This window comes from Hemicordylus capensis, chromosome 2, assembly GCF_027244095.1.
Source record: "Hemicordylus capensis ecotype Gifberg chromosome 2, rHemCap1.1.pri, whole genome shotgun sequence".
NCBI classification, from domain to species: Eukaryota; Metazoa; Chordata; class Lepidosauria; order Squamata; family Cordylidae; genus Hemicordylus; species Hemicordylus capensis.
In genome coordinates this window covers 4,556,835-4,584,194 of record NC_069658.1, presented here as the reverse complement: position 1 = coordinate 4,584,194, position 27,360 = coordinate 4,556,835, and the positions used below count along the sequence as shown (strand labels likewise).

The 27,360-nt window shown below is 50.0% G+C and overlaps 2 protein-coding genes across 7 annotated transcripts in view; one reads left to right on the top strand and one right to left on the bottom strand.

Annotated features, from left to right (window-relative positions):
* The window catches only part of KIAA1328 (KIAA1328 ortholog), a 290,833-nt gene extending 288,248 nt beyond the window's left edge, over window positions 1–2,585 (bottom strand). For 3 of the 6 annotated variants that reach the window (XM_053299437.1, XM_053299438.1, XM_053299435.1), the window contains exon 1: window positions 2,160–2,566. Coding sequence is in view for 2 of the 6 variants with exons in the window: in XM_053299433.1 (XP_053155408.1) it covers window positions 2,475–2,580 (106 nt within the window). In the remaining 4 variants the exon portion in view is untranslated. Of the gene's footprint in view, window positions 1–2,159 lie in introns of all 6 variants that reach the window. The other 3 variants (XM_053299433.1, XM_053299432.1, XM_053299440.1) reach the window with 3 other exon arrangements.
* Window positions 2,586–2,804: 219 nt separating this feature from the next.
* Window positions 2,805–24,156, top strand: TPGS2 (tubulin polyglutamylase complex subunit 2). The gene is made up of 7 exons (XM_053301415.1): window positions 2,805–3,025; window positions 10,125–10,204; window positions 18,587–18,674; window positions 20,378–20,509; window positions 20,716–20,829; window positions 21,593–21,753; window positions 23,790–24,156. The coding sequence occupies exons 1-7, from the start codon at window positions 2,953–2,955 to the stop codon at window positions 24,027–24,029; spliced, it is 888 nt and encodes a 295-aa protein (XP_053157390.1). The 5' UTR covers window positions 2,805–2,952; the 3' UTR covers window positions 24,030–24,156.
* Window positions 24,157–27,360: the final 3,204 nt, after the last annotated feature.

The window sequence follows — 27,360 nt, the reverse complement described above, 5'->3', positions numbered from 1 at the left end:
TGACAAATAGGGCAAGCTCTCAAATCTAATTTACAGACAGCACATTTCTACTACAAGCAGGCATGAAGCATGACGACAACTAAGGCAGAGGGAAGAGAGACTGAACAGGAAGTTAGTCATGGTCATTTCTCCCACAGTTAAAGTGACTGGAGACCTTCTTGCGCTTCTGCTTTTTCTACAGCCAACACAAGAAGACAATTGTGAAAGAAAGCCACTGTGGAAACCTTACACAAAAACTCAGAATTTAGATTCCTGTGCCTGCAATCTTCCCCCATGCTTGCTACTGTTATTTATGCATCATAAATCATTTCAAACAACCCCCATATTGGGCTGACCTAGGATAACTCCATGGAGCAAGCACCCCAAAATGCTAAGCGATGCATTTGGGTTTTTTTTTAAAGAACACTAATGGAAACCTGACCATTATCAGCCTACAACAGCACAAATCCCAAGGGACAGTTAACCCTTTTCTCTGTTTGGCCTGTGAATAGGATTGCCTGAAGCTAGAGAAAAGCAGGTAAGGAGTATTTGGGCTTTATGCTGCTTGTGAGAAGTCTAGATAACAGTGGGCCTGAGGTTTTATGAAAACCATGAACTACAAAGAATTAGCAGGGAGAAGAGAAGGGTGCCCAGGACCTGGTGCGAGATGTCAGAGTTGTGGAACAGTGGCTACAGTGTCATCCAATTAAGCTTATATACAAAATGCTCAGACATGAGCAGACCCGATTCTCAATTGTTGGGGTTACAAAGCACTCAGCTGAAGCCCCAAAGGTACCCTCGACCTCTCACTCCTTTATTCTCTTCCATACTGGAAAAGTAATGTGCTGACCTCAGCAACACTGCTGCAGTGCAAGTAGAGCTGCCTTCTACCCCTGAAATTGGGTGGTCTGGTCTCCACCTACAAAAAGTCGCAAAGGGGGTGCAAGCATGCCTGTTCTCTCCCATCTCCAGACCATATACATCGTGTATACACACACTCCACCCATCACAAAGACAAGCTTAGTTCCTGATTATCACCTCTTTGTCCCACTCACTATCATCACAATCTAGGCAGGCCGACAAAGACAGGTGGCAGCTCACACTATGGGACAAATTAACTGAGCTACAATCTGGAAGAATGTTGAGGGTGGGTGTGCGTGCTCTTCTTCTGAAGGAATACATCAGACGCTGGGGCAGGGCTAGCCCCTTCCAGCCCCCAAAGCAGCCCCAAGTACACACAAGTGCCTGGCAACCATTCACTCATTCCTGTGGTGAAAAGTGTTGTGCTGTCATGACACTGACAAAGGCGACAACCTGGGAAACAATCTGGGTAAAACCTGCCTTCAGACCTTACAAAGGGTGCCCCTATGGTGCAGGGGCACGAGGGGAGGTGCTGGTGATCTGTTCTAAACTAACGGATAGGGTTACTTGACACAAGAACAGACCCCTGACGCCAAAGATTGCAGATGGAACTTTCTGGAGAGTCCCCGAGCTACGAGTTCCACATGGAGAACTTCCCCCCACCCTCCCACAACTCTTCACTGCTTTTTTGGCTACTTTGCTTCTTTACACTATTGCAGACTGCTTCCTCAATGCAATCCTAAACATACCTACTAGAAAGTAAGCCCCATGGAACACAATGGGACTTACTCCCAAGTACACAGGCAGAGGAGAGCGCTGTTCTTGCATCATTCCTTTCAGCTCACAAACGGCCCTCCGTCTTTCCTTTGGAACTGGAAGAGCAGATCAAGCCATTCCCAAACAAACCCAAGCAGAGCCAGGGCCATCCAGGGTCTCCCCTAGGAAGAGGAGCAGGGATCCCCACCAGGGATAAGGACCCTGCAGCAGCCAAACTCACACCTCTGCCAGCTCAAGACAACAACAAAATATTTATATACCACTTTTCAACAAAAGTTTCCAAAACAGTTTTACAGAGAAAATAAATAAGTAAAATAAAATATGAAGGCTTATTTAGGACAGGGGAGGTCTGGGGAGCCCCACATCCAAAGTTCACCCCAGTTATTGGTTTGTCAGATTTGCAGATCACTTTTCATTAAAATAGTCCCAAGACAGTTTACAGGACGCTTAAACCAACAAAAGATTAAACTCTTAAAATACAAATATTAACGTCAATATGTATATATTTTTAAAGCCTATTAAAGTTAGAAGCATATACACACATTCAGGCTGCAATCCGACCCCCGTTTCTTCCTTGGGAGTAAATCCCCCCTTCAGCTCAGCGGGACTTGCTTCCAAGCAAGCACGCCCAGGCCTGGGCTGCAACGCTGCGCACGCTTATGGAGAGCGGGCCTGCGGAACTCTCCGGCACTTGCTCCTGCGAGTGAACAGAAAGGGCACTCTTGATATGCTCAGAGGCTACACAGACACTTCTCACTGACGCGTATGTTTCTTCTTTCCCCGCCACCCGCCCTTTCTTGGCGTCGCCTCTCCTTCACCCCGAAACCAGCCAGCCAGCCGCCCCCCAGGAAGGATACGGTCCCTGCTCCAGTAAGCGGCTCCTTCCGGCCCTGGCCCCGCGGCCACATCCGCCATCTTGAAACAACCGCCACTCCCAGCGTCCCTCCGCCCTGCCACGCCCATCGTCCCCTCTCCTCGTTCCCCATTGGCCTTCTGCTCACCAGCTTTGCCCAGATACGACGCGGAACCAGCCTATCGCCGTCTCATCCAGAAAACGTTGGGAGAAGGGGGGGAGGCGGGGGAGATGCCACCCTGAGGCTTTCTGGGAGTTGTAGTAAAATCTCTAATACCGCTCTCTTGGAACTTTCTTCGCCGTGGACTACAACTCCCGTGAGACAGGTCGAAGGCGCCGACGAGGAGGAGAACTACGCTTCCCGCAGTTCTTTGCGGCGCGGCTGGTACTAACGGTTGGGACAGAGGACAAAAAGCTCCGCCTGGCGTGTCCTTGTGCCCTGCTGGGGACTAGTAGGTTGCGAGAGCTGATGGTGGGGAAGGATGGAGGAGAAGGCCCTGCGCAGCATCAAGCCTTACCTGGATAAGCTCACCTTGGGGGTGACCCGCATATTAGGTAAGCAGGGGAGAGCCTGACACGCCAGTTCCTGAGTCACTGTGTTGGCCTAGAAACTGCTTGCTCGGGTTGGAATAAAAAGCGGGCAGTTCGTTCCTTGGGTGGAAAAGAGGAGAGGATAGAAGCGGGTGACTTCCTCAACGCAGGGTCTCTCAAACATGAGTTCCCAGATGGTGGTGGACTACAACTCCCATCATCTGCAGCCACCGTGGCAGGGGGTGATGGTAGTTGTAGTCCAACTCCCTCTGAGGACCCAAATTTTAGGAATTCTCCTTTCATAGGCTCATAGAAGTGGTGCTTGGCCTCCAGTGTTCCCTCTAACAGGGATTCCCAGATGTTGTTGTCCATTGCTGCAATGTCCATTGGCTGGGGATTATGGGAGCTGTAGTCAACAATATCTGGGAATCCCTGTTAGAGGGAACACTGTTGGCCTCTGAAGTGCCTTTTTGTTTTTCTTCTCAGCAGAGTTCCCTCTAACAGTGATTCCCAGCTGGTTTTGACTACAATTCCCAGCATCCCCAGTTGTAATATCCTTTGCTTAGGGATTCTGGGAGTTGCAGTCAACAACATCTGGGAAACCCTATTAGAGGGGAAACTGCTTCTCTGTTATTTCATAAGAAAAACGCATGCTTCTCTCCAATTGCCTAACTCTTGTACAGATACAGATCTCCTGCAACAAAGCCTTGCTTACTATTCAAGTTATCGCACAGAATATCTGAAAACAGTTGCTAACAAGGGCCTTCCAGTTGTATACCCTGATATATCACACTTGGAATCCCAAGTGTTTTCTTCTGCCCCTGGAATGGACTCCCAGCAGGCAACTGTACCATGGCCTCTGGCCAGCCAGCTCCCTTCCTTTCATTTCTGACTGCCCTCTCCCAATATTTGTTACGTGCCTCGGCCCTATTTCAGATATTATGTTGAACCAGCCAGCGTGGTATAGTGGTTAGAGTGCTGGACTAGGACCAGGGAGATCTGAGTTCAAATCCCCATTCAGCCCTGACACTTGCTGGGTGACTCTGGGCCAGTCACTTCTCTCTCAGCCTAACCTACTTCACAGGGTTGTTGTGAGGAGAAACATAAGTATATAGCACACCGCTCTGGGCTCCTTGGAGGAAGAGAGGGATATAAATGTAATAATAATAAATAACTCTTGTACAATAAGTGTACTGTGTGTGCCTGCTAACTGAGCAAAGAGGCACCTTTTACAGTGGTGATTTTCTTATACTTAGCAGGGGGAGAGCAGCTGGCCCTATCCAGCCCCAGCACAGTAGCCCTTCAGTGGCTGTTGCTGGTGTCTACTTTGTGTTTCTTTTTAGATTGTGAGCCCTTTGGGGAGAGGGAGCCATCTTTATTATTTTCCTATGGAAACTCTTTTTGAGAACTTAAGTTGAAAAGTGGTATATAAATCACTTTTGTAGTAGTAGTACAGTGTGCACAGGTCCAGATCTGCATACGAGTACAACGGTTCACATGCTACACTGAACACAGGTATATCTCTATGTAAACTGCCCTGAGCCATTTTTTGGAAGGGCGGTATAGAAATCGAATGAATGAATGAAAATCAGAACACTTCCTATCTGTACCATGCCTGTACCCAGGTTCACTTTTAAAACAAACACAGGTACAGTCATTCACACAAGCGTGTATAGGAGTGTATAGGCATGCCTTCAACTCCAGCGGCATCTGCAGGCTTCCAGCAGCATCTGGTGGGCCACTGTGTGAGACGGGATGCTGGACTAGATGGGCCTCCTTTGGCTTGATCCAGTAGGGCTGTTCTTCAATGTTTGCTCTAACAGGGATTCCCAGATGTTATTGACTACAATCCACAGATGCAGTGCCTTTTGCTTGGGGATTATGGGAGTTGTAGTCAACAATATCTGGGAATCCTTGTTAGAGGGAACACTTCTGTTCTTATGAGTGTGCAGACATCTGTGCACTTGTACCATATAATGGCTGAATAGGATTTCAGGCCACCACAATTTAACAAACCGCTGAAGTGCTTTCTTCTGTGGGTCTCTTAAAGGCATGCTCTTCCTGTCCTCTTTCCCACCTGGCCCCTCTATCCATGCAGCTGTCAGAGGACAGGGAAGCAACGCAGCTCAGCTTGGGTGCCTGTTGCATGCTCTTTCTTATTTGCTGAATTTGTATACTGGCCTGAAACAAAAAGGATCAGGGCAGTTCACAGTTGTAGTGGCAGAAATGTTGTACTGCAACAATACACATAGAAATGATAAACTATCAGGGGGGAAGTAATGGAAGAAAAATGTTTAAACTGAGCAGATGTTTAAAAGGCCCACTCTGCCTGGTGTTGAAATGCCAGGTGAGCCTCCCAGAGGAGAGAATTCCACAGTCCAGATGCCACCACCAAGAAGGCCCTTCCGTTGCTCACTTCCTCACCTCCAGCAACTAGAGCACCTAGAGGAAGGTCAAGGGCACAGTGTGTGGACAGGCTGGTATGGAAGGAGGCCTTTAGGATCTAATCCTTGGGCAAGGCATGAAAAATACCCCAGCTCCAGGAACCTGACTTAACACTAGTATTAGACAAGCCAGACATGAATATTATACCATCGGTTTGCATGGTGCTTTACAAAGTGAGGAAGAGGAGCCCTGCCGCTACCCAATCACAGCTCTGAAAAACCTTCCGTCCAAGAGCCATTTCTCATTCTGCTGACTTCTGCACAGCCGTGTGCTTTTTTTGGTGCTCGGCAGACCCCTGAAGAGAGAAGGAGCCCTCTCTGAAGAGCTCTGTGGGGGAGAGCCCTGGGAAGGGCTACACTTCGCAGCACTCTGTGCATCCCTTCCAAGATGGGCTCAAGAGGGCTCCACTCACACGCTGGCAACGCGCAGCACTGCATAGTGAGAATGGTTGCCCCCACGTGGTACCATAGGGACTGTGCAGAGGATTCCGCTTTGGCCAAAGTGATTCTGGCTGGGGATGATAGGAGCTGTCGTCCAACCCCCGGCATAGAGGGAGAGTTGTACATGTTCCTGTAGTGCAGGGCTGCTCAACTTCGGCCCAGCTGCAGATGTTGGCCTACAACTCCCATAATCCCTGGCTATTGGCCACTGGGGGTTATGGGAGTTGTAGTCCAAAAACAGCTGGGCTGTTTACGGCCTACGTTGAGCAGCCCTGCTGTAGTGTATACTTGAAAACTGCACTGCATCATCTACTAGTCTGGCTGGATTTGTGGCACATGGGCCCAAAACGTTGGCCACCTCTGCTCTAGAAAACAAGTGTCCTCATTTGCGGTCTTATGATTTTAACACACTCATTTCCCATGCTGCACCTGTCTCTTCTGTTATGTATGATCTTTGGATTGCCCTTGGGTTATTTTTAATCTAACATCCAGGCGTTTAAGGCAGAGTTTCTTGTTTGATCTCGGATTTGGTTCCGAACCTGCCGTTCACTCATCCCTCAACACTTTCGGGTGACTGATACGATATCCAGTCTCCCTCCGTCCCGGCCGGCCTGTTTTCCTTTGATCTCGCAAGAACCACATTTATTCTGTTAATGCCTCTCGTGGAAGTTGCATATAGGAAGGCCAGTTGGATTATTGGCCCTCACATAAAGCAGTTATATATTTGCATTAAAGCTGGAACTAAACAATTTAGGCGTGAATCCAGGGAGAGAGCACTGGAAAATTTTCTGCAGGGAACCAAAGGAGATGAACTAAATGACCTAAAAGGATTTTTCCCCATCTTTACCTTTGATGGTTCAAAGAGCTCCCAAAGGGTTGTCCCACTTTCTGTCTCCCTGTATTTTCCATGCAGCCCTGTGATCTGTCCACTTGATACCAATCTAGGCTGCTTCTTTTCCCCCCACAGAAATGTCAAATAAATATGTTGGTGGTTGGTTGTGGGGAAGTATAGAGATGCAAGCAGACATGCTCATGTGGCCCAATCAGTATATTGCAACTTGACTATATACCAGTCTGAAGTTAGCACTCCAGGCATTCTTAAACCCAGTCCTAGTCTTTCATTTACTTAAGCTAACCTACTTCTCTCCCACCACTTCTCCTACTAGAGGCAGCTCACAACAGCATTAAAAAGGGGAAAGAAAAAACCAAAGTCTATGACATCCAATAACATGGAAAAGAGCAAAACATAACACCAGGCCGAGAGCTTGTACTCAGGCCAGACTCTCAGGATGAAACAGCACCCAGCTTTCCACCTCTTCCTTCCTGGCTTAGCTTCTGGGTATCCTAGTCAAGTGAAGGGATCCTTCCTTTGGCCAAGCTGCTTCCCAGCTAACAGCCACTTCCTCCTCCATCCCAGCAGATGTCCATTTCCTGTTTCTTCCCTAGCTTCCTCACAACTGCCATTCACTCCAGACAAAGGTACGTGTCTCCAGCACCTGGCAATGGGGCCAGCAGGTCTCTCCCTGCCTTGGTTCTGGTACCATAGCTCGGTGTCGGAGCACCTGCTTTGCATGCAGAAGGTCCCAGGTTCAATCTCTGACGGACTATCCTGGTAGGGCTGGGGAAGCCCTAAACCCTTGGAGAGCTGCTGCCAGTCAGTGTAGACAATACGGAGCTAGAGGGACCAAGGGTCTGACTCAATCTAAGGCAGCTTCCTAGGTACCCATGCACACACATGCACAAGAGATGAAAAGCTAACGGGGGCAGCATTATTCGAGGGCCCACCATAGCTCCATGCAGCAAGTCCCAGACTCAATCCCTTCTATCTCCAGTTGAAGGATCTAGAGTAGTAGGGCTAGAAAAGAGCCCTGGACTCTGGCAGTGGGGTCTCAAACCTTGGGGTCTCCTTGCCCTTCACAGCAGACAGTAGATGAGATGGATCAATGGCCTGACAATGTGGAGCAGCTTCCAGTGTTGCTGTCTTCATGTGTTTGAAGGCAGGCTCTGCCTCCAGACGCTCTTCTCCGACAGACTTCTTCAGGGAGGTGGTTCCACACCCTGGGACTCTGCTTCTTGCTGGGGCTGTCCATCCCTCCTGCAAGGGTGGCATGTGAAGAAGTGGCAGAGTGGGTGATGATCTTAGTCGGCGGAAGGTTCCTTCTGGGAAGCAGCAGGCTCAAAAGTATGTGGGTCCCACCCAGGCTGTGACCGTTAAATGGGACTCATGCAAGAGCAAGCGTCCTCTCCATTCTTGAGTGCACCTGGATTCCTTTGTGTGTCTGTCCTGGATCAGCGCTTCTCTCATCCCACTTCCTCCATACACTTCATAACATCATGAACTTCCATCCTAGAACTTTCTTTTCTGGTCTAAACAGTCCTCAAGGACTTTAGTTTCTCCTCGGCGTTTTCCGGACTATCAGATTGGCAACGGTTGAAAAGTGCGCCAGAACAGTGAAACGGCTTCGAATGGGGAGTAAAGGGTTTTTCAGCGCTTCGTTCTAAGCTGGTGGCCATTCATATTTTCCGTCTACTGAAATGTGTTTTCAAGGCACGACGTGTCCATATTCCCTTGAAACGCATTTATCTGCTGCTCTCCCTGCTCCATTTGGGCCAATGAAGTTGTAGGGGGTGAGTGACCTGACGAGCTTTAAAATAAAAAATAAAAAAAATCTTGGCTGACTTGTGCAAATCCGCCAGCAGGGGGAGCGCCGTTCCAAAATATAACTGCACTCTTGCATAAGTTATCATGGTGGAAATATTTGAGAGAGAGAAATCCAGTGCCGGAGAGTGGGCCACAATAATAGGAGGGAGCAGGGAGATCTGCATTTTTTTAACCACCATTTGTGCGGCCAGGGCAGGGGGACGGGACGTTGCTGTATAAGGAAGTGGGGGAGTGTGGTGCGTGAGGAGATCCTTTGCACGGAATCGTTCTTGGCTGAAGGGATTTTTACAGGGGAGGCGGAGAGGGAAGAAGGGAGAAGGAGAGATCAGGGAGAGCCTGGTTTGCCTCCAATGCCAGAGCGAGCTAGGAGGCGGCTCAAATGCGGAGCTTTTTTATCGGAGAAGCCCAGCCACTGATTTTTGCTGCCCATGGCTGCCTTGCAGGAATGAGCCTCTCTAGCTGTCAGCCACCAACAGTGTGTGTGGCCAGGCTGAGGAATCCGTGGCTATTGCAGCGGCGGATGCTTCGCCACCCTGGCTTGTGAAGCTGCTTTTCTGCAATGAGGAGCAGCTTGTGGAGGGGCTGCACCTCACCGACCCCAGTCAGAAAGTGCTGCAGTTAAGTCAAGTGAGCTGCCGGGGAGCTGGCGGTCAGTGGAGACCGAGGGAAGAGGCTGGTGGTTGCCCCACTGGGGCTGAGGGCTACTGGAGGGTCGTGCAGCAGAGTCCCTTTCCCCCTGTTTTCTGAGCTGCCTTTTAATTTTATCCTTCAATGGGGCCGGCTGAGCCATGTTTCTCCATGAATAGTGTGTGAATCACTTTGGCCTTCACTTTGGAAGGAAAGATTGATGTAAAATGCACTGAAACAAAAGAGTGAAACAAGGGAACTCCTTGTTGGTGGGGAAATTCCCCGCCTGTTCTAAGCACGCCTGCTCCCCTCTCCCTCCCCTCCCTGGGGGAGCAGGAAGAAGCAGTGAAATGAAAATTATTTCAGGAATAAAAATCACCGTCCACACCACACCCCGCGACAATGCATAAACTACGGGCAAGCCTCCCCACAATGGCAAAATACAGCTACCTTCCTGCAACGCTACTATAACGTTATAGGACCATAACGTATCAATAAAACCCAAATCGAGGCATCGGAAATAGGGACAGCACCCTGGAAACAGGGCAATGACTGCAATGTCGAAACATGGGAAATGCGGGGGGGGGCGCTTAGTGGACACGTTGCAAAACTGTTGCAGCATGTAATCTGGAAAACGCCCTAGTGTACCTGCGCCAATTCCTTGGTCATTCCGGGTGCTTTTCCCAATAATATCCTCAGCGTAAGACCATCTGCACTGCTAAGGATGAATTTACGCAGCAGCTGTCTGATGCTCTTTACCCAGGAGATCCCACCGTGGGCTCCCAGATGTTGTGGGACTACAACTTCCATCATCCCCAACCACAGTGGCCAAAGATGGTGGGAGTTGTAGTCCAACAGCCTCTGGGGACTCAAGGCTAGGAATCCTATCATCTGCTCCTTTCCTAGACTCCACTGCCCACCTACAGATTTTAAACTCTTCTTCTTGCAGAAGCTTCTCCAGGAGTTACCGAAGTGATGTTTGTAGAGAAGGAACCAGCTGAGCGCCACGCCATTGTTTCGTGGGAGCAGGTAGGCTGGGATGTGTGTTTTTTTTGAAGCTGGGTCGATCTTTTTACTTCACCTCCTCATGATGTTCCAGGCAGCTTTTGGTGCTGATGCTTTGGATCTTGGGTTGGGGAGCTTTCCTAGGTACATCACATCTCAGACTTGAGTCCCCAGATGTTGTTGACCTACAACTCTCATCATCCCCAGACACAATGGCCACAGGCTGGGGGTGATGTGAGTTGTGAACCAACATCACCTGGGGACCCACTTTTGAGAAGCCCTGCATTACAAGGAAACGGTCCTTCACTGTTCATTTCTTTGGCAGTTTTTCCCCACTAGATGGCACTGTTTTGCCTGGATTTGCTGTTGCAGTATAATAATCTATATGAGCTTCAAAGTCATAAGAAAACTGCCTTAGCCTGATTAAAACCAGGCAGATTTCAGGGTGTGTGTTTCATGCAATATTTATCGACCAAAAAATATCATTATCCAAAGGAGACTACATTAAAAGAGAGATGCAAATACAAGACCATTTATAAGAAAAAGAAACAAAAACACAGAATAGATAACACAAAATAAAACCGGCACGAACACTTCAGGTAAAAGCCAGCCTAGACAATTAAGGGCCTGTTTAAAAGTTGCAAGCATTGGGACATGGTGGATCTCCTCAGATAAGAAGTCCCACCTGTGCAACGCTGCCTCCACCACCAAAAAGGCTCTGTCTCTGATCCCCACAAGTCAAATCTGTGTTTGCAAAAGGCCCAGAAAGCAGAGCCTGAGACAAAGCTGTTAAGGCCCATGTAGGACATATGGGCAAAGGTGATCCTTAGAATAGCTTGGCTGCAGACTGTATAGGGCTTTGAAAGTGATGACTGACATCTTGAACTGGGCCCAGAAGCACACTGGCAAGCAATGCAGTTGGCTCAGGAATGGATGAAAAGGGTTCGCAATGTCTTGTGTCTGTTGGCAATCTCTCTGTCGCATTGTGTACCAGCTGTACTTCTGGACCGTTTCCAAGGGCAGCTCCACTTACAGCACATTGTAGCAGTCAAGCCTGGATGCAATCAGTGCATAGATTACCATAGCTAAAAGTGATCTCTCTAGATAGGGCACTGCTGGTGAAACCTGATAAAAGGTACTCTGGCCAGGCCATTGCCATCACCTGGGCATCCAGGGTAACAGTTGAGTCCAGGATCACCCAGGATCAACCCCTTTCAGTGTTAGAAGTAATACTCTATGTTGATTAACTGACTTCCAAATCAACATCGGGTCCAGATTTAAAAGTATCAGCTTGTTTGCCTTTGTCCGTGCAAGTACTGACATCAGGGTAATCTGAAGGCAGCCTGTTGAACCTTTTGAGTTACAGTTTCTGTTGATTGGGGTGGTGGACATAGAAGAAAGCCATACTCGGTCACTGGAACATAAGACGATGCCTCCAGGGTCAAACCAAAGGTCCATTTGGTCCAGCATCCTTCTTTTTCCAGGGTCCAGCTAGATGCCTCCAGGAAGCCTACAAGCAGGGCAGCTGCCCTCTCCTGTTTGCCCTACCCAGAAAATGATATTAATAGGTGTACTGCCTCTGAACATGGAGGCTCCATTTAGCTGTTGTGGCTAATGGCCCTGGCAGCAGCTTCTCCAAGGTTACAGTCAGGAATCTCTCAGCCCTATCTTGGAGAAGCCAGAGAGGGAACTTGAAACCTTCTGCTCTTCCCAGAGCAGCTCCATCCCCTGAGGGGAATATCTTACAGTGCTCACATGTGGTCTCCCATTCAAATGCAACCAGGGTGGACCCTGCTTAGCTAAGGGGACAAGTCATGCTTGCTACCACCAGACCAGCTCTAACCCAGGGATGCTCAAACTACGGTCCACAGGTATTGTTGGTCTACAGAGGAGAGCTGGCCTTGTAGTAGCAAGCATGACTTGTCCCCTTTGTCAAGCAGGGTCTGCCGTGGTTTATATTTGAATGGGAGACTACATGTGAGCCCTGAAAGGTGTCCCCCTTCAGGGATGGGGCTGCTCTGGGAACAGCACGTGCATGCTTGCTTGCAGAAAGTTCCAAGTTCCCTCCCTGGCATCTCCAGGTAGGGTTGAGAGAGACTCCTGTCTGCAACCTTGGGGAAGCCGGTGCCAAGTCTGTAGATAATACTGAGCTAGGTGGACATATGAAGACAAGAACAGCCCTGCTGGATCAGGCCCAAGGCCCATCTAGTCCAGCATCCTGTTTCGCACAGTGGCCCACCAGATGCTGCTGAAAGCCTACAGGCAGGAGTTGAGGGTGTGCCCTCTCTCCTGCTGTTACTCCCCCACAACTGGGATTCAGCAGCATCCTGCCTTTGAGGCTGGAGGTGGCCTATAGCCCTCCGACTAGTAGACCTCTCTTCCATGAAGTTATCCAATCCCCTCTTAAAAGCCATCCAGGTTGTTGGCTGTCACCACATCTCGTGGCAGAGAATTCCACAAGTGGATGATGCGTTGTGTGAAAAAGTACTTTCATTTTGGTCCTAAATTGCCTGGCAATCAGTTTCATGGGATGACCCCTGGTTCTAGTGTGATGTGAGAGGAGAAGAATTTCTCTCTCTCCACTTGCTCCACACCAAGGTTCTGACTCGGTATATGGCAGCTTCTCATGTAACTCCCATCATCCTCAGCCACAATGGCCATTGGTCTAATGGAAGTTTGGAAATCTCTGGCCTGTTAATGGAACTGCCCCGGGGTTCCATTAACAGATCTAAACTCTGCCAGATCGGAATCCAAAGTCCCCCTAGGCTCTTCTCTACAAACGTCACTTCGATAACTCCTTGAAAAGCTTCTGCAAAAGGAAGAGAAGCGTTTAAGATCTGTAGACTGGCGGGGAGTCTAGGAAAGGAGAAACCATCATGGCGGACACAACGTTTGGCTTGGCTGTGCTCGGGCCTGGTTGTGGAGGGAAGCTCCTCATAGTGCAGTTAAAAGCTGCCTCTGAGGGAGACAGAGAACTCTGTCGGAGCTGAGGATTGCAGGTCCTGCACTGCTGAAGGGAGGGAGGCGGCAGCGATGGAGGAAGTGTGGGTGTCAGGCGGGCTCCAGGATCCTCAATCTTTCCCCTCTCCCAGTGTATCCCCAAACCAGCATGGCCTCGTCCCTCCCTAGTCAGTGTGGCCTGGTCCTTCCCTAGTCATCCGCGTAGGCTGGTCACTTGACCCAGCGAATGAGCAGTCTGTGAGGCTCAAGATAAATCTGGGGCTCCACCCTTTTTGACCCTGGAGGGCAGGGGCCCCGACTTCTCTGAGGGCGCCACAAGACCTAAGACTGGCCTAGACTGAGGTGTCGTAAGAGGTTTGCTGACAGTTTCACTTGTAAGGAAGACTTAGAATTCATGTTTAAAACAGAGTTGATTTGATTTGATTGAATCACTTCACGGGAGGACTCAATTTTAATGATGTAAATCACAATTTTAATTACTATTCAGGAAGATTCTATTTAGTCGTCATTTTCTAGTAAAAATACATTCTTGTTTAATAAACCTTAATACATATTCAGAGATGTAGGTTTCATTTTTAGGAGGTAGGTACACACGTCTCATAATGCTCTTTCATTTGGGCAAGTAGACCTTGCAATTTTTTGGTGCACTGTTTGCATTTCACACACATGCCTGTTTTATTCATAGGTATAGGAACTTCATTAAAATATTTCCAAGTGGGGTTGCTTTTATGGCTTGCTGCCAAGTGTACAGATGTCTGTTAAGGATATGCACAAAACCGGTTCAGCTCGAATCAAAATCTGATTCAAGCCGACCCTGCCCATCCGGTTCCGTGCCTCATCGAACCAGACCTGGTTCGAGGTCGAACAGAGTCAGTTCAAAGGAGCTCAGAGCTTTATAGTAAAAGGGGAATCATTCCCCTTTACCAGTAGAGGGCAGGGGGGCTCTCCTAGCCCCTTCCCCCTGCCAGCCTCCCGCTGCTGGGTAGGTATGGAGGCCACTAGTATGGCCTCCATGCATGCACAGAGGACATTTTAGTGACATCCACACTTGTGCAGAGGCCTGAAACGGGCCTGAAACAGCCCTGCCTACTCAGGGGGAGGCCGGGGGGGGGGGGCAGAGCCCACCCCCAGCCAGCAGCACTATAAATGTCATTTCTTTTTCCCACCCCATCCACCTTTAGGAGAGCCCCCTGCCCCCCAACGCATCAGTAAAGGGAAGCCTCAACAGATCCCCTTTACCAGTAGAGTTTTGAGCTGGCTCTGGTCGAACTGGGCCGCCAATGTGGTTCGACCCTCAACCCGTCGAGCCCAGCTCGACCCGAGCCAGCTCGCACACCCCTAATGTCTGTACACTTGTACACATGTTTGTGTGAATGACTGTACCTGTGTTTACTGGACACTCATTGTACGAGTGTTGAACATAATGAGTGAATGGCCCAATGTCTTTGTAATTTGAGAGAGAGAAAGGGAGGGGCAAGGGCTTGACTGCGTTTGTGCTGTGCAGGTACAACACCTGCAGAATAGGACTGATCAGGTCTGTTATATCTCAACCTCATGAAACTGCTAACAAGTTCACAGACTATAATTAGGAGTTTGTTATGATTAACATTCATGATGGTATCTTTGACATAGGTTTTCTTTTATAATTTTAAAAATTAAAATCTGATTTAAATTTTTTTTAATCTTATTTTTACAATTTACAAATCTGATAATTATTTTTAAATCCTCAATTTTTATCAACCCTGGTTTAAAAGCGGCAAGAGATTTCTTCATCCTTCCAAACCTTCTGCATGGGATTATTTTCCCACATGAACACCTTTTTATTGTTCATGCAGTTGAGGTATTTAAATACATTAAGGATTTTAAGTTATTTGCCTAGAAACATCGTCTGAGAGCACCTAATGCAGCCCCCTAGCTGAAGCTAAGCAGGTCTCAGTCTGGTCAGGGCCTGGTTGGGAGGCTGCCTGGAAATGCTGTGGAAACTGCCTTGGGCTCCAGTGATGGAAGAAAGAAATGGAATTAAAATAAATCCAGTTCAAAAAATGCCCCTCCCCTTTGCTCTTCCTTGGGACCAGGCATTGGTGAAACCAAAGAAAAATGAAAATCTGACCTGCTGCTGTGCTTTGCTCTGGCTGGGGCTGTCCCACACGGCGTACTCCTTGTCTTGATGCTGCTGCTGCTGCTGCTGTTGCTGCTGTATACTCTGCTGGAGGGTTTTGGCAGAAGTCAAACACTTTAGGAGCACATAATCCAGGATGCCAGAGAATGCAACATAGTGGTGACATCAGGCAGTGGGCAGGCAGGCAGCTCAGCGGAAGAGTGTTGCAAACCCAGACAAAGTCGGCTTCTGCGCTGCAATGCTATAGATGCAACAGGTCAAGGGGTCAGACCTGACGCAGGCCGACAAGAATGTCAGGGTGACGACGCCACAAGCCAGGGATGTGCGAGGCCACCGGTGTGGAAAGGTCACGGCCGAGCTCAGGGCCGGAGAGAGGCAGTGGTTCCTGAGGGAGGCATCGCTTGCTACCCACGGTGGGTGCAGATGTTTTTCCCCTTCCACCCCCCAGCCCCACTGTTCTCTCTGGACAAAGGCTTGGCACGTTGCAAGCACAGCAGCCCCTCTTCACCAGAGACGGCAGCAGGATGAGTGCACTTCAGGGCTTTGGGGGAACTGCTGTCGTTCTCCGGTCGAGACGCATTGGCCATAATGCTGCTGAAGTCACGACCCCGTGTGGTTCAGCATCATGCCACAGCTGAGAGTGCAAGCAGTGAGCCTGGAAGCTGCCCGGATCAAGTCTTGGGGGCCCAGGGGCCAGAATGTGGATCAGGAGGCTGTTAATCAATACCTGTTACTTCAACGCCGCAAGCCATCAACTTGGCAGGCTTCATTCTCACAAGGGTGGGCAACTTGTGTCTCTAGGCTATAACTTGTGAGCGTGCGCATGTGCGTGCGCACGCCTTGGAGGGAACACTGGAGCGAAGGCTTGCTCTCTCACTGCAGATGGTTTCTTTCTGTACAAGTGCTGCCAGAGATGACGGCCATGAGCTTTAACCTGGGCCTCTGCTTCTTGGGGTCATTGCTGAGGGTATTTTGCTGTGACATCCCAGGAATGCTTCAGGAATAGCTCCAAGGGGGATGCTTATTGTCGAGGACGCCTCCAGATACACTTGGGAATCTACGAACGTTAGGCCCAGACTCCTGCCATGGGCGTCTGTCATTTTCGCTCGTGTGTGGGCACACACTCTGTTCCAGGAAGGAAGGTTTCCACTGGTTGGAATGTGGGGTTATTCCAAAAAGCTTGTGTTATATTTCATTGGCATCGCTAAATACAATGTATAGCAAATATAAATTGCACATTCCAATTCCAGTGTTCTACAAATGGTTCCTGCATTTCAAAAGCTAAGTGTCTGTGTCCTGATCTACACATCTGTAAGACTGGCAGCTTGAATCTTATGGCCAGTCCAGGCTGATGATGGAGCGGCATTAAAAGTCAGGAAAATTGGCACAGGCCTCATCTTTAAAAAGGCAGGAGGGCAACATAGAAAACTCTGGTTTGGCATGGACTGCTCATTTGGATTCTCCTGGAAAGGGAACAGAGCATGAACAAGCGACTGGTTCCTGATCTCAGTAGTACATCCACACCAGCGCAACTTTGCTGTAAACCTTTTGCTGGTCAACTCACTAGGTGGGAACATACCATTGGTCCATCTAGGTCAGTATTGTCTACACTGACTGGCAGCAGCTCTCCAAGTTTCAGGCAGGAGACTCTCCCAGCCCTACCTGCAGATGCCAGGGAGTTAATCTGGGACCTTCTGCATGCAAAGCAGGTGTTCTTCTGCTGAGCAAAGGACCCAGCCCTTAAGAGGAATATCTTACAGTTGACAGTGCTCACATGTAATCGCTTATCCAAATGCAAACAAAGGTGAGCCCTGCTTAGCAAAGAGGACAATTCAAGCTCACTGTTACAAGACCAGCTCTCCATCCCAGTAAGGCAGCAGAAAAAATACAACCAGGTGTTTGCTATAATAATTATTGTTGATGATAATATGTACTGCCTTTCAACAAAAGTGTTGACAAAACACTTTTCACATAGCAGAGAAATTGGTGACCTGAGATTTGGTGCTGGATGTTATCGATATGCTGATGGCACATCTCCTGATGACCAGGAGAAAATCTATTTCTCCTGGTCTTCAATATCAGGAAATGGTGTTAGCCCCTTAAGTGCCTGCCTACAGGCAGTAATGGGCTGGATGGGGGATAATAAACTGAAGCTGAATCCAGGCAAGACGGAGGTGCTCATTGCTCGTAATCAGCAAGATGTGATAGAACTTCCTGTTCTGGATGAGGTTACACTCCCCCAGAAAGAACAGGTTCATAGCTTGGGAGTGCTCTTGGACCCGGGTCTCACCCTGATCCCTCAGGTTCAGGCTGTGGCCAGGAGCACTCTTTACCAGCTGTGATTGATTTGATAACTCCACCCGTTCCTTGAGGAGAATGACCTGAAAACAGAGCTGGTAACCTCCAGGTTGGACTACTGCAATGCACTCTACATGGGGCTGCCTTTGTACATAGTTCAGAAACTGCAGTTCATCCAAAATGTGGCAGCCGGATTGGTCTCTGGGGAACTCCGGAGAGACCACATTATGCCTGTTCTTAAATAGTTGCACTGGCTGCTGATCTGTTTCCGAGCAAGGTACAAAGTGCTGGTTATTACCTTTAAAGCCGTGAATGGCTTATGTCCAGGTTACCTGAGCGAGTGCCTTTCTCTACAAGATAAGAACAGCCCTGCTGGATCAGGCCCAAGGAGGCCCATCTAGTCCAGCATCCTGTTTTGCACAGTAGCCCACCAGATGCCTCTGGAAGCCACAGGCAGGAGTTGAGGGCATGCCCTCTCTCCTGCTGTTATTCCCCTGCAACTGGATCCCCACCACTCATTAAGATCATCAGGAGGGATCTGTCTTTTGGTGCTGGCAGTTCATCTGGTGAAAACCTGGGATCTGGCCTTTTCAGTTGTCGCCCCTGGTTGTGGAATGTGCTCCCCGTGGATATGAGAGGATTATCTTCCTTGGAGGCCTTCAGGGGAGCCTTAAAGACCCATCTTTTTAGCCTGGCTATTAAAGATATCTAGTTTTTTTAATTTCAATCTGGTTTAAATGTTTGTTTGTTTTAATTTTAATTGTTTTATGATGTCTGTTTGATTTTAATGTGAACTGCCCTGAGCCATGAGTGAATGAATTAAAAGACAAAATAGTTCTCTGACTCAGAGGGGCTTGCAATCTTGGGTAGGAGGGAGAGACCTCAACAGCACCACACTGGAAAAGATGCTCTGTGAGGGTGAATAGGGAGAGTGGTAGTTCTCAAGGAGGGTTTCTGTGCTTTCATTGATCAGGGGTTGACGCCTGCTGTGGTCTGTTTTCTTCCTGCCCTTTCCCTTCTGCCCACAGAAAAATGCCTGTGTCCTGCCTGAGGATCTGAAGAATTTCTACCTGATGACAGATGGCTTCTGTATGACTTGGAGTGTCAAGTTTGATGGTAAGCATGGCCTGCATCTCCCTAGTCTCTGCTTATCTGATCCTTTTTTCTCAGTGAATGTTCTTGTTTCTATCTTAATTTCACTAGGACCTAAACTGGTCTGTAGGAGGCAAGCGACCTCTGAGCAGTTCAGCAGTGGAATGAGACTGGGGTGGGGTGGGCATGTCCAAGATACATTTCCAGTGAAAGGAGACAACTCTGCCTGAGACCTGGGCAAGCCAAAGCTGGTCAGGAAAAGGGGTCTTTCCCCATGCAAACAGTTCCTTTGCCATGTTGAGGATGGATCGCTATCACTACTATCACAACTATGAATATACCGCTTTTCAAGAAGCATTCTCAAAGCGGTTTACAAAAAACAAGGTAGACACCAGCAACCACTGAGATTGGATAGGGATAGTTGCTCTCTCCCTGCTAAGTCTAAAGTGAACCGCCACTTTATAAGGTGCCCCTTTGCTCAGTTAGCAGGGATATAAAGTAAAGTGTGCTGTCGGGTCAGTGTCAACTCCTGGCAACCACAGAGCCCTGTGGGTTGTCTTTGGTAGGATACAGGAGGGGTGGACCATTGCCTCCTCCTGCACAGTGTGAGATGATGATGCCTTCCAGCATCTTCCTATATCGCTGCTGCTCAATATAGGAGTTTCCCATACTCTGGGAAACGTACCGGCGGAGATTCGAACCGGCAACCTCTGGCTTGCTAGGCAAGTCATTTCCCGCTGTGCCACCAGGTGGCATAAGAATAGACCTCTCTGTGTAATTCTATAAAGCTGTGTTCTACTTTATCTAGGACTATATTTAACATCCCACACTTTGGGTCCCAAGGGACCTCAGAGGTGGCTTGCAAAAATGCTTAGCAACAAAATAATCTACGCGATCTACCAATGTCACTGCACGAACACAAGGCGGGGGAAGCCGCCATGCAGAAGCAGGAGGCTGCAACTCCCGCCCAGCAGCCGCCCTTACTGGCTCATCCCCCGAGGCCTTCCTGAAGAACCAAGATGGGAGACTGAGCCAGGCACACCTCCGCTGGGAGGGCTTTCCGCAGTCACAGGGCCACAACTGGAAAGCCCCTGCTCCTCCTGGTGTCTGCTTGCCTCGGTTCTGAAGAGGGTTGAAAACCAGCCTTAATGCCTGAGGTCTGTGCCTGGGGGTGGTTCGCCACGGTCTTGGTCAGAGGAACTGAGGTATTTCCACTGGACCCTGAACCTGGGCTCTTCTGCGTGGAAAGCATCCACTCTGCCACTGAAGAAGGAGCCCTCTCCGTACGAGATACCCTTCCCCCGGGCTGAGTGGACTCTCCCGGAAAATAATTAAAATTCTGCGCCATGACATGCAGCAAACGTACATGATGAGACTATTCTCACGACCAGCAAAAATCGGGCTAGGAGAGCCTAGCCCGATTTTTGCTGGTCATGTAAGCCAGGGGGTTCGCACACATTCTTCAGGCACTGGAGCTCCGTCCTCGGTCTCTAAAATTCCTTTCAGCTCTCCTTGTTTTAGCAGGAAATCCCCCTTTAGCAGGAAATCCTTCCAGCTGTAAGGGCTGGAAACTGGTTGTTTTAAAAGGAGAAGAAAGGTGGGGTTCTCGGGAAGCTAGATTCTGTGCCCAGAACCTCATTCTGTGAGTTTTCTGTGCTCCCTCTGAATCATGGCATATGCAGCCTAGCAACGGCCCTCTTCCCCCCCCCCTTTTTTTTTTTTTGCAGAGAACCCCATGCCCCTGGGCGCCATGACCATCAACAGCATCTCCAACCTGAGCCGCCTTGGAGCACCGCCAGTCTACAACCTGCCCAGCGCACCGACTCTTGCTGACCTGGAGGATACTGACGAGGAAGAAGGTACCGGCCGCCTTGGCTGCGAGAGCTTTTGCCGCTTCTCCTCTTTCCCCGCTCCCTGCAGAAAAAGTCACCGCACTTCATGCCGTGTGTTCAGCTTACATGAGGCTGCACCTTTCTTCCCCCAAACCCCAGGTGAACTTCCACTCATGCAAGTCATCTCCCTCCTGTGCTCAGACCTCTGTTTTTCATCTGCTGTTTTTGCAAAGGTAACGAGGACCAGCCAGAGAAGCCTCACTTGGATTCTCGCAGCCTGATATTTGAACTGGACCCGTGTGGCGGGAATGGGAAAGTCTGCCTTGTGTACAAGAACACCAAGCCGGGTATGTTGCTGGGCTCCAGCAGGCAAATAAGCAACTGTTCTGTTTTGGCTGGATACATGAAATCGAACTCTTGCCCCAGCCACCCGTGGCCGGCCGGCCTCTCTGCTCCCGGCTCTGCTTGCCCTGCTCCTCTGCCTCCTCTTTGCTCTCTGGCCCTGCACGGGGCTTATTTTGTTGATTCTCTCTCTCTCTCTCCCCCTGCCCCTGCTCAGCCCTCTCCCCATCTCTCCTCTGATCCCTGCTACTCCTCTCGGTCCAGTCTGCACTTCATTTAGCGCCCCCTGTGGACAGCATGACAGCCTGCCATCCCCTGCTGCCCGTGACGTTATCCCTCTGGCTGTTTCTGGTTCTCACAGGAGCCGTCAGCTTGCGGTGGCATGGCCTTCCCACCCTTTCGGAAGTTGGGCCTGATCCCTGGGGCTAAGCAAGTCCATCTCACGTTGGCTGCACAGCTCGCCCTCACCTTGGCCCACGTCCAGGACTGTGTAACTTGGTCCTGGGAGTCTCTGTTCCAAAGCAGCAGCTGTGGCAACCGCCCCTGGTTCAGCCATGCCCAACAAGCTATTCCTGACTCTTGGCACAGGGTAGCTTGCCCTAGCCCACACCCTTTCCCCTGCTCACTGGCCAGAAGTGCCCTCACTACCTATGGAAAGCACTGGGGACTAGAACAGCCCAGGTGCCTGAGTGCCTTCCAAGTGTCCCATTTCTGGCCTGCCATGTGACCATTGCCCTCTTCTTATTCTTCCCCCTGTCTCAATTCCAGTTGTCAGCCCGGATTCTGAGATCTGGTTTCTGGACCGAGCCCTCTACTGGCACTTCCTCACCAAAACCTTCACTGCCTACTACCGACTCCTGATCACCCACCTGGGACTCCCGCAGTGGCAGTATGCCTTCACCAGCTATGGCATCAGCCCCCAGGCAAAGGTGAGAGAGAGCGCTGTTGCCGCTGCAAGCGGGTCAGCTCAGCCGCTGAAAAAAGTCCATCCAGGTGCAAGCCGCTCTCTCCCGTGAGACTCAAAGGCAGGGGCATGTTTTGCATACATGTGAATCTGTCCAGGGTAGTATGCAGTATGTGCAGGTTTAGATCTAGGGCAGAATCTGAACTCCTGAGGGGAGGAGGCAATGCAGCATAGTAGCTAAGACTGAGCTGTGGATCAGGAGGTCCCCAGTTCAAAAGTCTAAACTCCAGGCTTTCAAACCTGGGCCCCTAGAAGATGTTGAACTACAACTCCCATCATGCCCAGCCTCCATGGCCACAGGCCCTGTCTAGGGCAGGGGTTCTCAGCCTTGGACTGCAACTCCCATCCACATCCAGGGACCCAACCAAGTTAGGTACATAGGAAGCTGCCATATCCTGAGTCAGACCCTTGGTCCATCTAGCTCAGTATTGTCTACCCAGACTGGCAGCAGCTTCTCCAAGGTTGCAGGTGGCAGGAGTCTCTCTCAGCCCTGTCTTGGAGATGCTGCCAGGGAGGGAACTTCAAGCCTAGATGCTCTTCCCAGAGCGGCTCCATCCGGGTTTGAGAGCCTCTGCTTCAGCGGGAGATGCCAGGGGTCAGTCCTGGGACCGGCTGCATCCAGACAGGGAGGCTCCTTACTGCAGAGCTCCTCCGTCTGCAATCCTGGACCACCCCCAGCCTCTGCCCTGCCCTCCCACTGAAGATAGCGAGCTGGCCTCCAGACTTTGAGACAACCCCACCACTGCCTTCATTCTGTGCAACACCAAGTGACTGTTTTTTTAATCCAAAGTTCAAATAGCTTTGCTGTCAGCTGGACGACGCGTTTTGACAGCTCTGCGTCAGGCTGTCCTTTGGACCCAAGGGCTGCCCCGGTTAGGGCTGGGACCCTTGCATACCTCAGTGGTGGAGTGGCCTCCCCCAGTGTCGTGTCCTGAGGCAACAGTGAGGTCTAGACGGAGCTTCCCATGGGACACCTCCAGTCTGCTTTCTTACAGCCTCGTCTTCTCAGCTGCCCCGTCAGGTGCTCTGCCTTGTTTCTCTTTCCCCTTGACGTTGCTCCAGGCATTTCAGAGAAGCGCCAAATGAAAGGAGCCATGCTGGCAAGGCATCGTGGGATGGTGGAGGCCACGGGGGGAGAACAAAGTGCCTCTCATCCACCTCCAGCAGCTGTGCAGGCACGCCCTCTCTTTCCAGAAGCCATGGTTGCTTCCTCTGCCATGCCTCTTGTCTTTCAGAGGAGTGGGTGGGTGCCGTCGGAAGGCTCTGTCTGTGTCTGGGGAGCTAGGCCAGGGTCAGCAGCTCTTTGGGTCCAGGTGGAACCCCATTGGCCCTCTGTCCCCTGACCACTGCTGAGCTGGTAGCTGTAATACCACCTTCTGGCCATCCGTGGAGGTGGCGCTGCAGCACCATCGCAGGCCAGTCGTGCCCTCCTCTGGAAAGCTTCCACAGAGAGGAGAGCTGGCCTGGTGGGAGCCAGCAGGACTGGTCCCCTTAGCTAAGCAGGGTCTGCCCTGGTTGCATAGGAATGGGAGACTAGAAGTGTGAGCACTGGAAGAGATTCCCCTTAAAGGATGGAGCCACTCTGGGAAGAGCATCAGAAGGTCCCAAGTTCCCTCCCTGGCTTCTCTCTCTCAAATAGGGCTGAGCGAGATTCCTGCCCCCTGCAACATAGGTGAAGCCACTGCCAGTCTGTGTAGACAATACTGAGCTAGATGGACCCAGGGTCTGACTCTGAAGAAGGCAGCTTCCTATGCACCACAGTGGCAAAGAGAGTAAAGTGCCTGAGTTTGCTGCCAGCATTCCTGCTTTGAGGCCACAGGCAGCTTGCAGGGATAGGCATTGTCCTGGGTATGATTTGCATATGAAGCCTGAAGTGCCTCCAAGGCAAAGTCCTGTGCAGACCAAACTAGGGTGCCTTCCTGTTTCTGAGACTCAGCTGACCACCATGGATCTGGTCAGGACTTCATTTTAATGCATCTCTTCTTAATTCCCATTTCCCAGCAATGGTTCAACATGTACAAACCCATCACCCTCAACACGGAGCAGCGCTCGGAGGAGGCAGAGCCATTCATCAACAAGCTGGACCCCAGCAAGGTGTTCAGAAGCAAAAACAAGACACCAGTCCTCAAGAAGAAGTTGCCAGCCCAGCCACTCTCCTCCCAGAAGGGCCAAACTGGGGCAGCCCCCAGGAACCCAGTGCAGCCCGGAAGCTCTTCGAAGAGGCGAGAGCCCCAGACCTGATGTCCCTTTTGGCCTTCCGGGCCGCATGCTCCCACAGCCCAGTGTCTCCAGTGGTGCCAGTCCACTTCTGGGTCACATGTGGACAGGACCAAGATATTTATTATTTTAAAGTATTTATTTAAGAAGCCTTAAGACTCTGCTGTGACTTCCTTTGGGCCAAACATGGTTTTGGCTACGTGGAGGGAGAGCGGGCTGCTTCTGCTGCTCTGGTGGGTAACCAAAAACACAAAAAGCAGAAGATGTCCTGGGATCAGAACACAAACCGAGTCCTAGGCTTGCCTCCTGTTCCGACCCATTTAAAGGCAAAACAGCCATAAAGGCAAATATCCCCTAAGAAGCATCCTGGAGAGGAAGGAGAGGCGGGCTGTTCAGTTCATTACCTTTCTCACCCTCCACTGACTCGCGCCATGCTTTCCTCATACACACTTTCAGACCAACCATTCTCAATCCCAGCTCACACGGAGCAACGCCATGAGTCCATTTGGCAGTTTCCCAAGGAGAGTATTCAGCAGCTCCCCTGGAAGATGGTCCTGAATCCCCTCCCACCTACTCGGCTGGGAAATGACCGTAGATAGAGCCAGCTGCATGAGACGGAGGAGAGTCCATTGCATCTCATGCAGCTTCCAGCAGTGGCCGGCTAGATGCCTTCAGGGCCTGCCTGTCAGCTCTCTGGAGACTCTCGCTGTTGCTCTCCTGAAAGCGGCATTCCGTGCTGTTCAGCCTCTGGGATTTGACGTAGTTGTTATGACGAATAGTCATAGAACCATCCTTCTCTAATAATTTGTCTAGGACAGGAGCTGAAGACCCTTGTGACAGGGGATGATTGCAGGGGGGGGCTGTAGTCCAACATCATCATCTGGGGTCCCAAGGTTGGGAGTCCCTGATGCAGCAGGGCTCTTAGGCTGCTTAGGGTGCAATACTGGACAAATGCAACCATGCTCACTGGAGAGGCAGGCCAGAGTGGGTGCCATAGGTACACCTCCAAGTCCTGGTTACGAAGCTCCCGTCCAGGAGTCCCACCGGTCTCTACTGCCTGTGCCCCTTGTGGCATCCATGCTGCAGTGATTGGTTCATGCAGTGCATTTCTCCAAGAGTGCATCGCTGGGGGAGTCTTGTGCCGTGGACAAGAAAAGCACTGTATGAACCAGTTGATTAGCCTGCTTCCTGCATCTCCCCTCCCCATCCCAGGGCATGGTTGCTTCTTCATTGTCTCTCGAAAGGCCTGTCATCCCTAGAATCCATGTCTCAAAGTAGCAGGAGGTACTGTACATCCTCTCACAGAGGAGGCGAGTGGACCACCATTGTCACTCTATGGGCAGGAGTCAGAATGTTGCACACTGCTGCCATCTGCTGGAGAAGCCAAACACGTTGGGGCTTGTTGGCTTTGCTGGAGAGTGGGGTTTCTGTCTGCAACAGCAGCCCCCCTAATCCTATGAGCAGCAGCCCTGCTGGCTTGGGCCCAAGGCCTATTCAGTCCAGCATCCTATTTCACACAGCAGCCCATCAAATGCCTCTGGGAAGCCCATAGGCAAGAGCTGAGGGCATGCCCTCTCTCCTGCTGTGTCTCCTCTGCAACTGGTATTGAGAGGCATCTTGAGGCCTCTGAGGCTGGAAGTGGCCTAAAGCCACCAGACTAGTAGCCACTGATCGAGCTCCATGAATTTGTCCCTCTTAAAATCACCCAGGCTGGTGGCCATCACCACATCCCGTAGCAAGGAGTTCCATAGATTGATTATAAAGTGAGTATGCTGCCAAGTTGATTCCAACTTCTGGTGCCCACAGAGCCCTGTGGTTTTCTTTGGTCAAATACAGGAGGGGTTGACCATTGCTACCTCCCGTGCAGTATGAGATGATGCCTTTCAGCATCTTCCTATATCACTGATGCCTGATATGATTGATTATACAGTGTGAAAAAGTAGCTCCTTTTGTTGGTCCTAAATTTCCTGGCCATCAGTTTCATGGGATGACCCCTGGCTCTAGTGCTGTGAGAGGGAGGAATTTTTCTCTCTGTCCACTCTCTCTGCTCCATGCATAATTTTATACACCTCTATCATGTCTCCCCTTAGTCGCCTCTTTTCCAAACTAAAGAGCCCCAGATGCTGTAGCCTAGCCTCACAAGGAAGGTGCTCCAGGCCCCTCATCTTGGTTGCTGTCTTCTGCACCTTTCCCAGGTCTACAATGTCCTTAAGATACAGTGAGTATCTTAAGATATGGTGAGTCAAGCATCTGGGGACTCAAGTTGGAAAACTCTTACATGAGAACAGCCCTGCTCAATCAGGCCCAAGGCCCATCCGGTCCAGCATCCCATTTGCCACAGTGGACCACCAGATGCCTCTGAGAAGCCCACAGGCAAGAGGAGGGGGCCTGCCCTCTCCCCTGCTGCTGTTCCCCTGCAACTGAGCTTATCTCTGAGGCTGGAGGTGGCCTATAGCCACCGGACTAGTAGCTGTTGATAGACTACTGTTCATGAATTTGTCTAGCCCGCTCTTAAAACCACCCAAGCTGGTGGCCACCACCACATCCCATGGCAGAGAATTCCATCGGTTTATAATTATGTGTTGTGTGAAAAGGTTATTCATTTTGTCAGTCCTGAATTTCCTGGCAATCAGTTTCATAAGTAAATAACAGAACCTATAGTTGACAGAGATCAAAGGCTCCTGTCAATATATATTCATTCCTAGAAAGCCCTAAACAGTTTTGGCCCAGGGTATTTAACAGAACATCTTATTCACTACGAGTCCCATCACCCACTGAGATCACCAGTAGAGTGATCTACTGGTTTTCATTGTCAGTGTTGGCTTCTAGGTGTCTCTTTAAAAGTTCAGACAGACTGAATACCGCATTATCATCTATTGCTGAACCAGTTCTTTCAGGAAAAAATGCACGTTAACTGGACAACTTCCCAATCTGGAGCCCTGTTCAGAGTCATCCATGAAAAATGATCCATTATATCAACAAAGCTGGCAGTCCATGAGTCCAAGTAATGGCAACATTTCTCATAGAATTTAATCACCTCTTCCTTAAATTCAGTTATTTGTTCCTCACATGCATCTGAGGAACAACTTTAAAATGGCATCCTTAAAATGTTCTTTACCTTAAAACTCAGGAAACAAGCAGTTTTTCTTGCCTGCACGTCACATAGAATTTCTTGTGGAACAGCCACATTTGATCTAATCTATCTAGACACTGTCTCTGAACATTCATTTTCAAGTTCCTGTAATTCAAGAAGCTTTGATTGAATACCTTTTTGTACATTGAAATATTGAATCATAATGGGAAAGATTTTGTGGTATTTATAATGACTGGCGTCTGTGGAAAGGCCTACAAAAAA

Coding starts and splice junctions, on each gene's coding strand:
- TPGS2 (XM_053301415.1), top strand. CDS start 2,953: ATGGAGGAGAAGGCCCTGCGCAGCATCAAGCCTTACCTGGATAAGCTC. Junction 10,205..18,586: donor CCATTGTTTCGTGGGAGCAG/GTAGGCTGGGAT, acceptor TTCTGCCCACAG/AAAAATGCCTGTGTCCTGCC. Junction 20,830..21,592: donor GTACAAGAACACCAAGCCGG/GTATGTTGCTGG, acceptor TCTCAATTCCAG/TTGTCAGCCCGGATTCTGAG.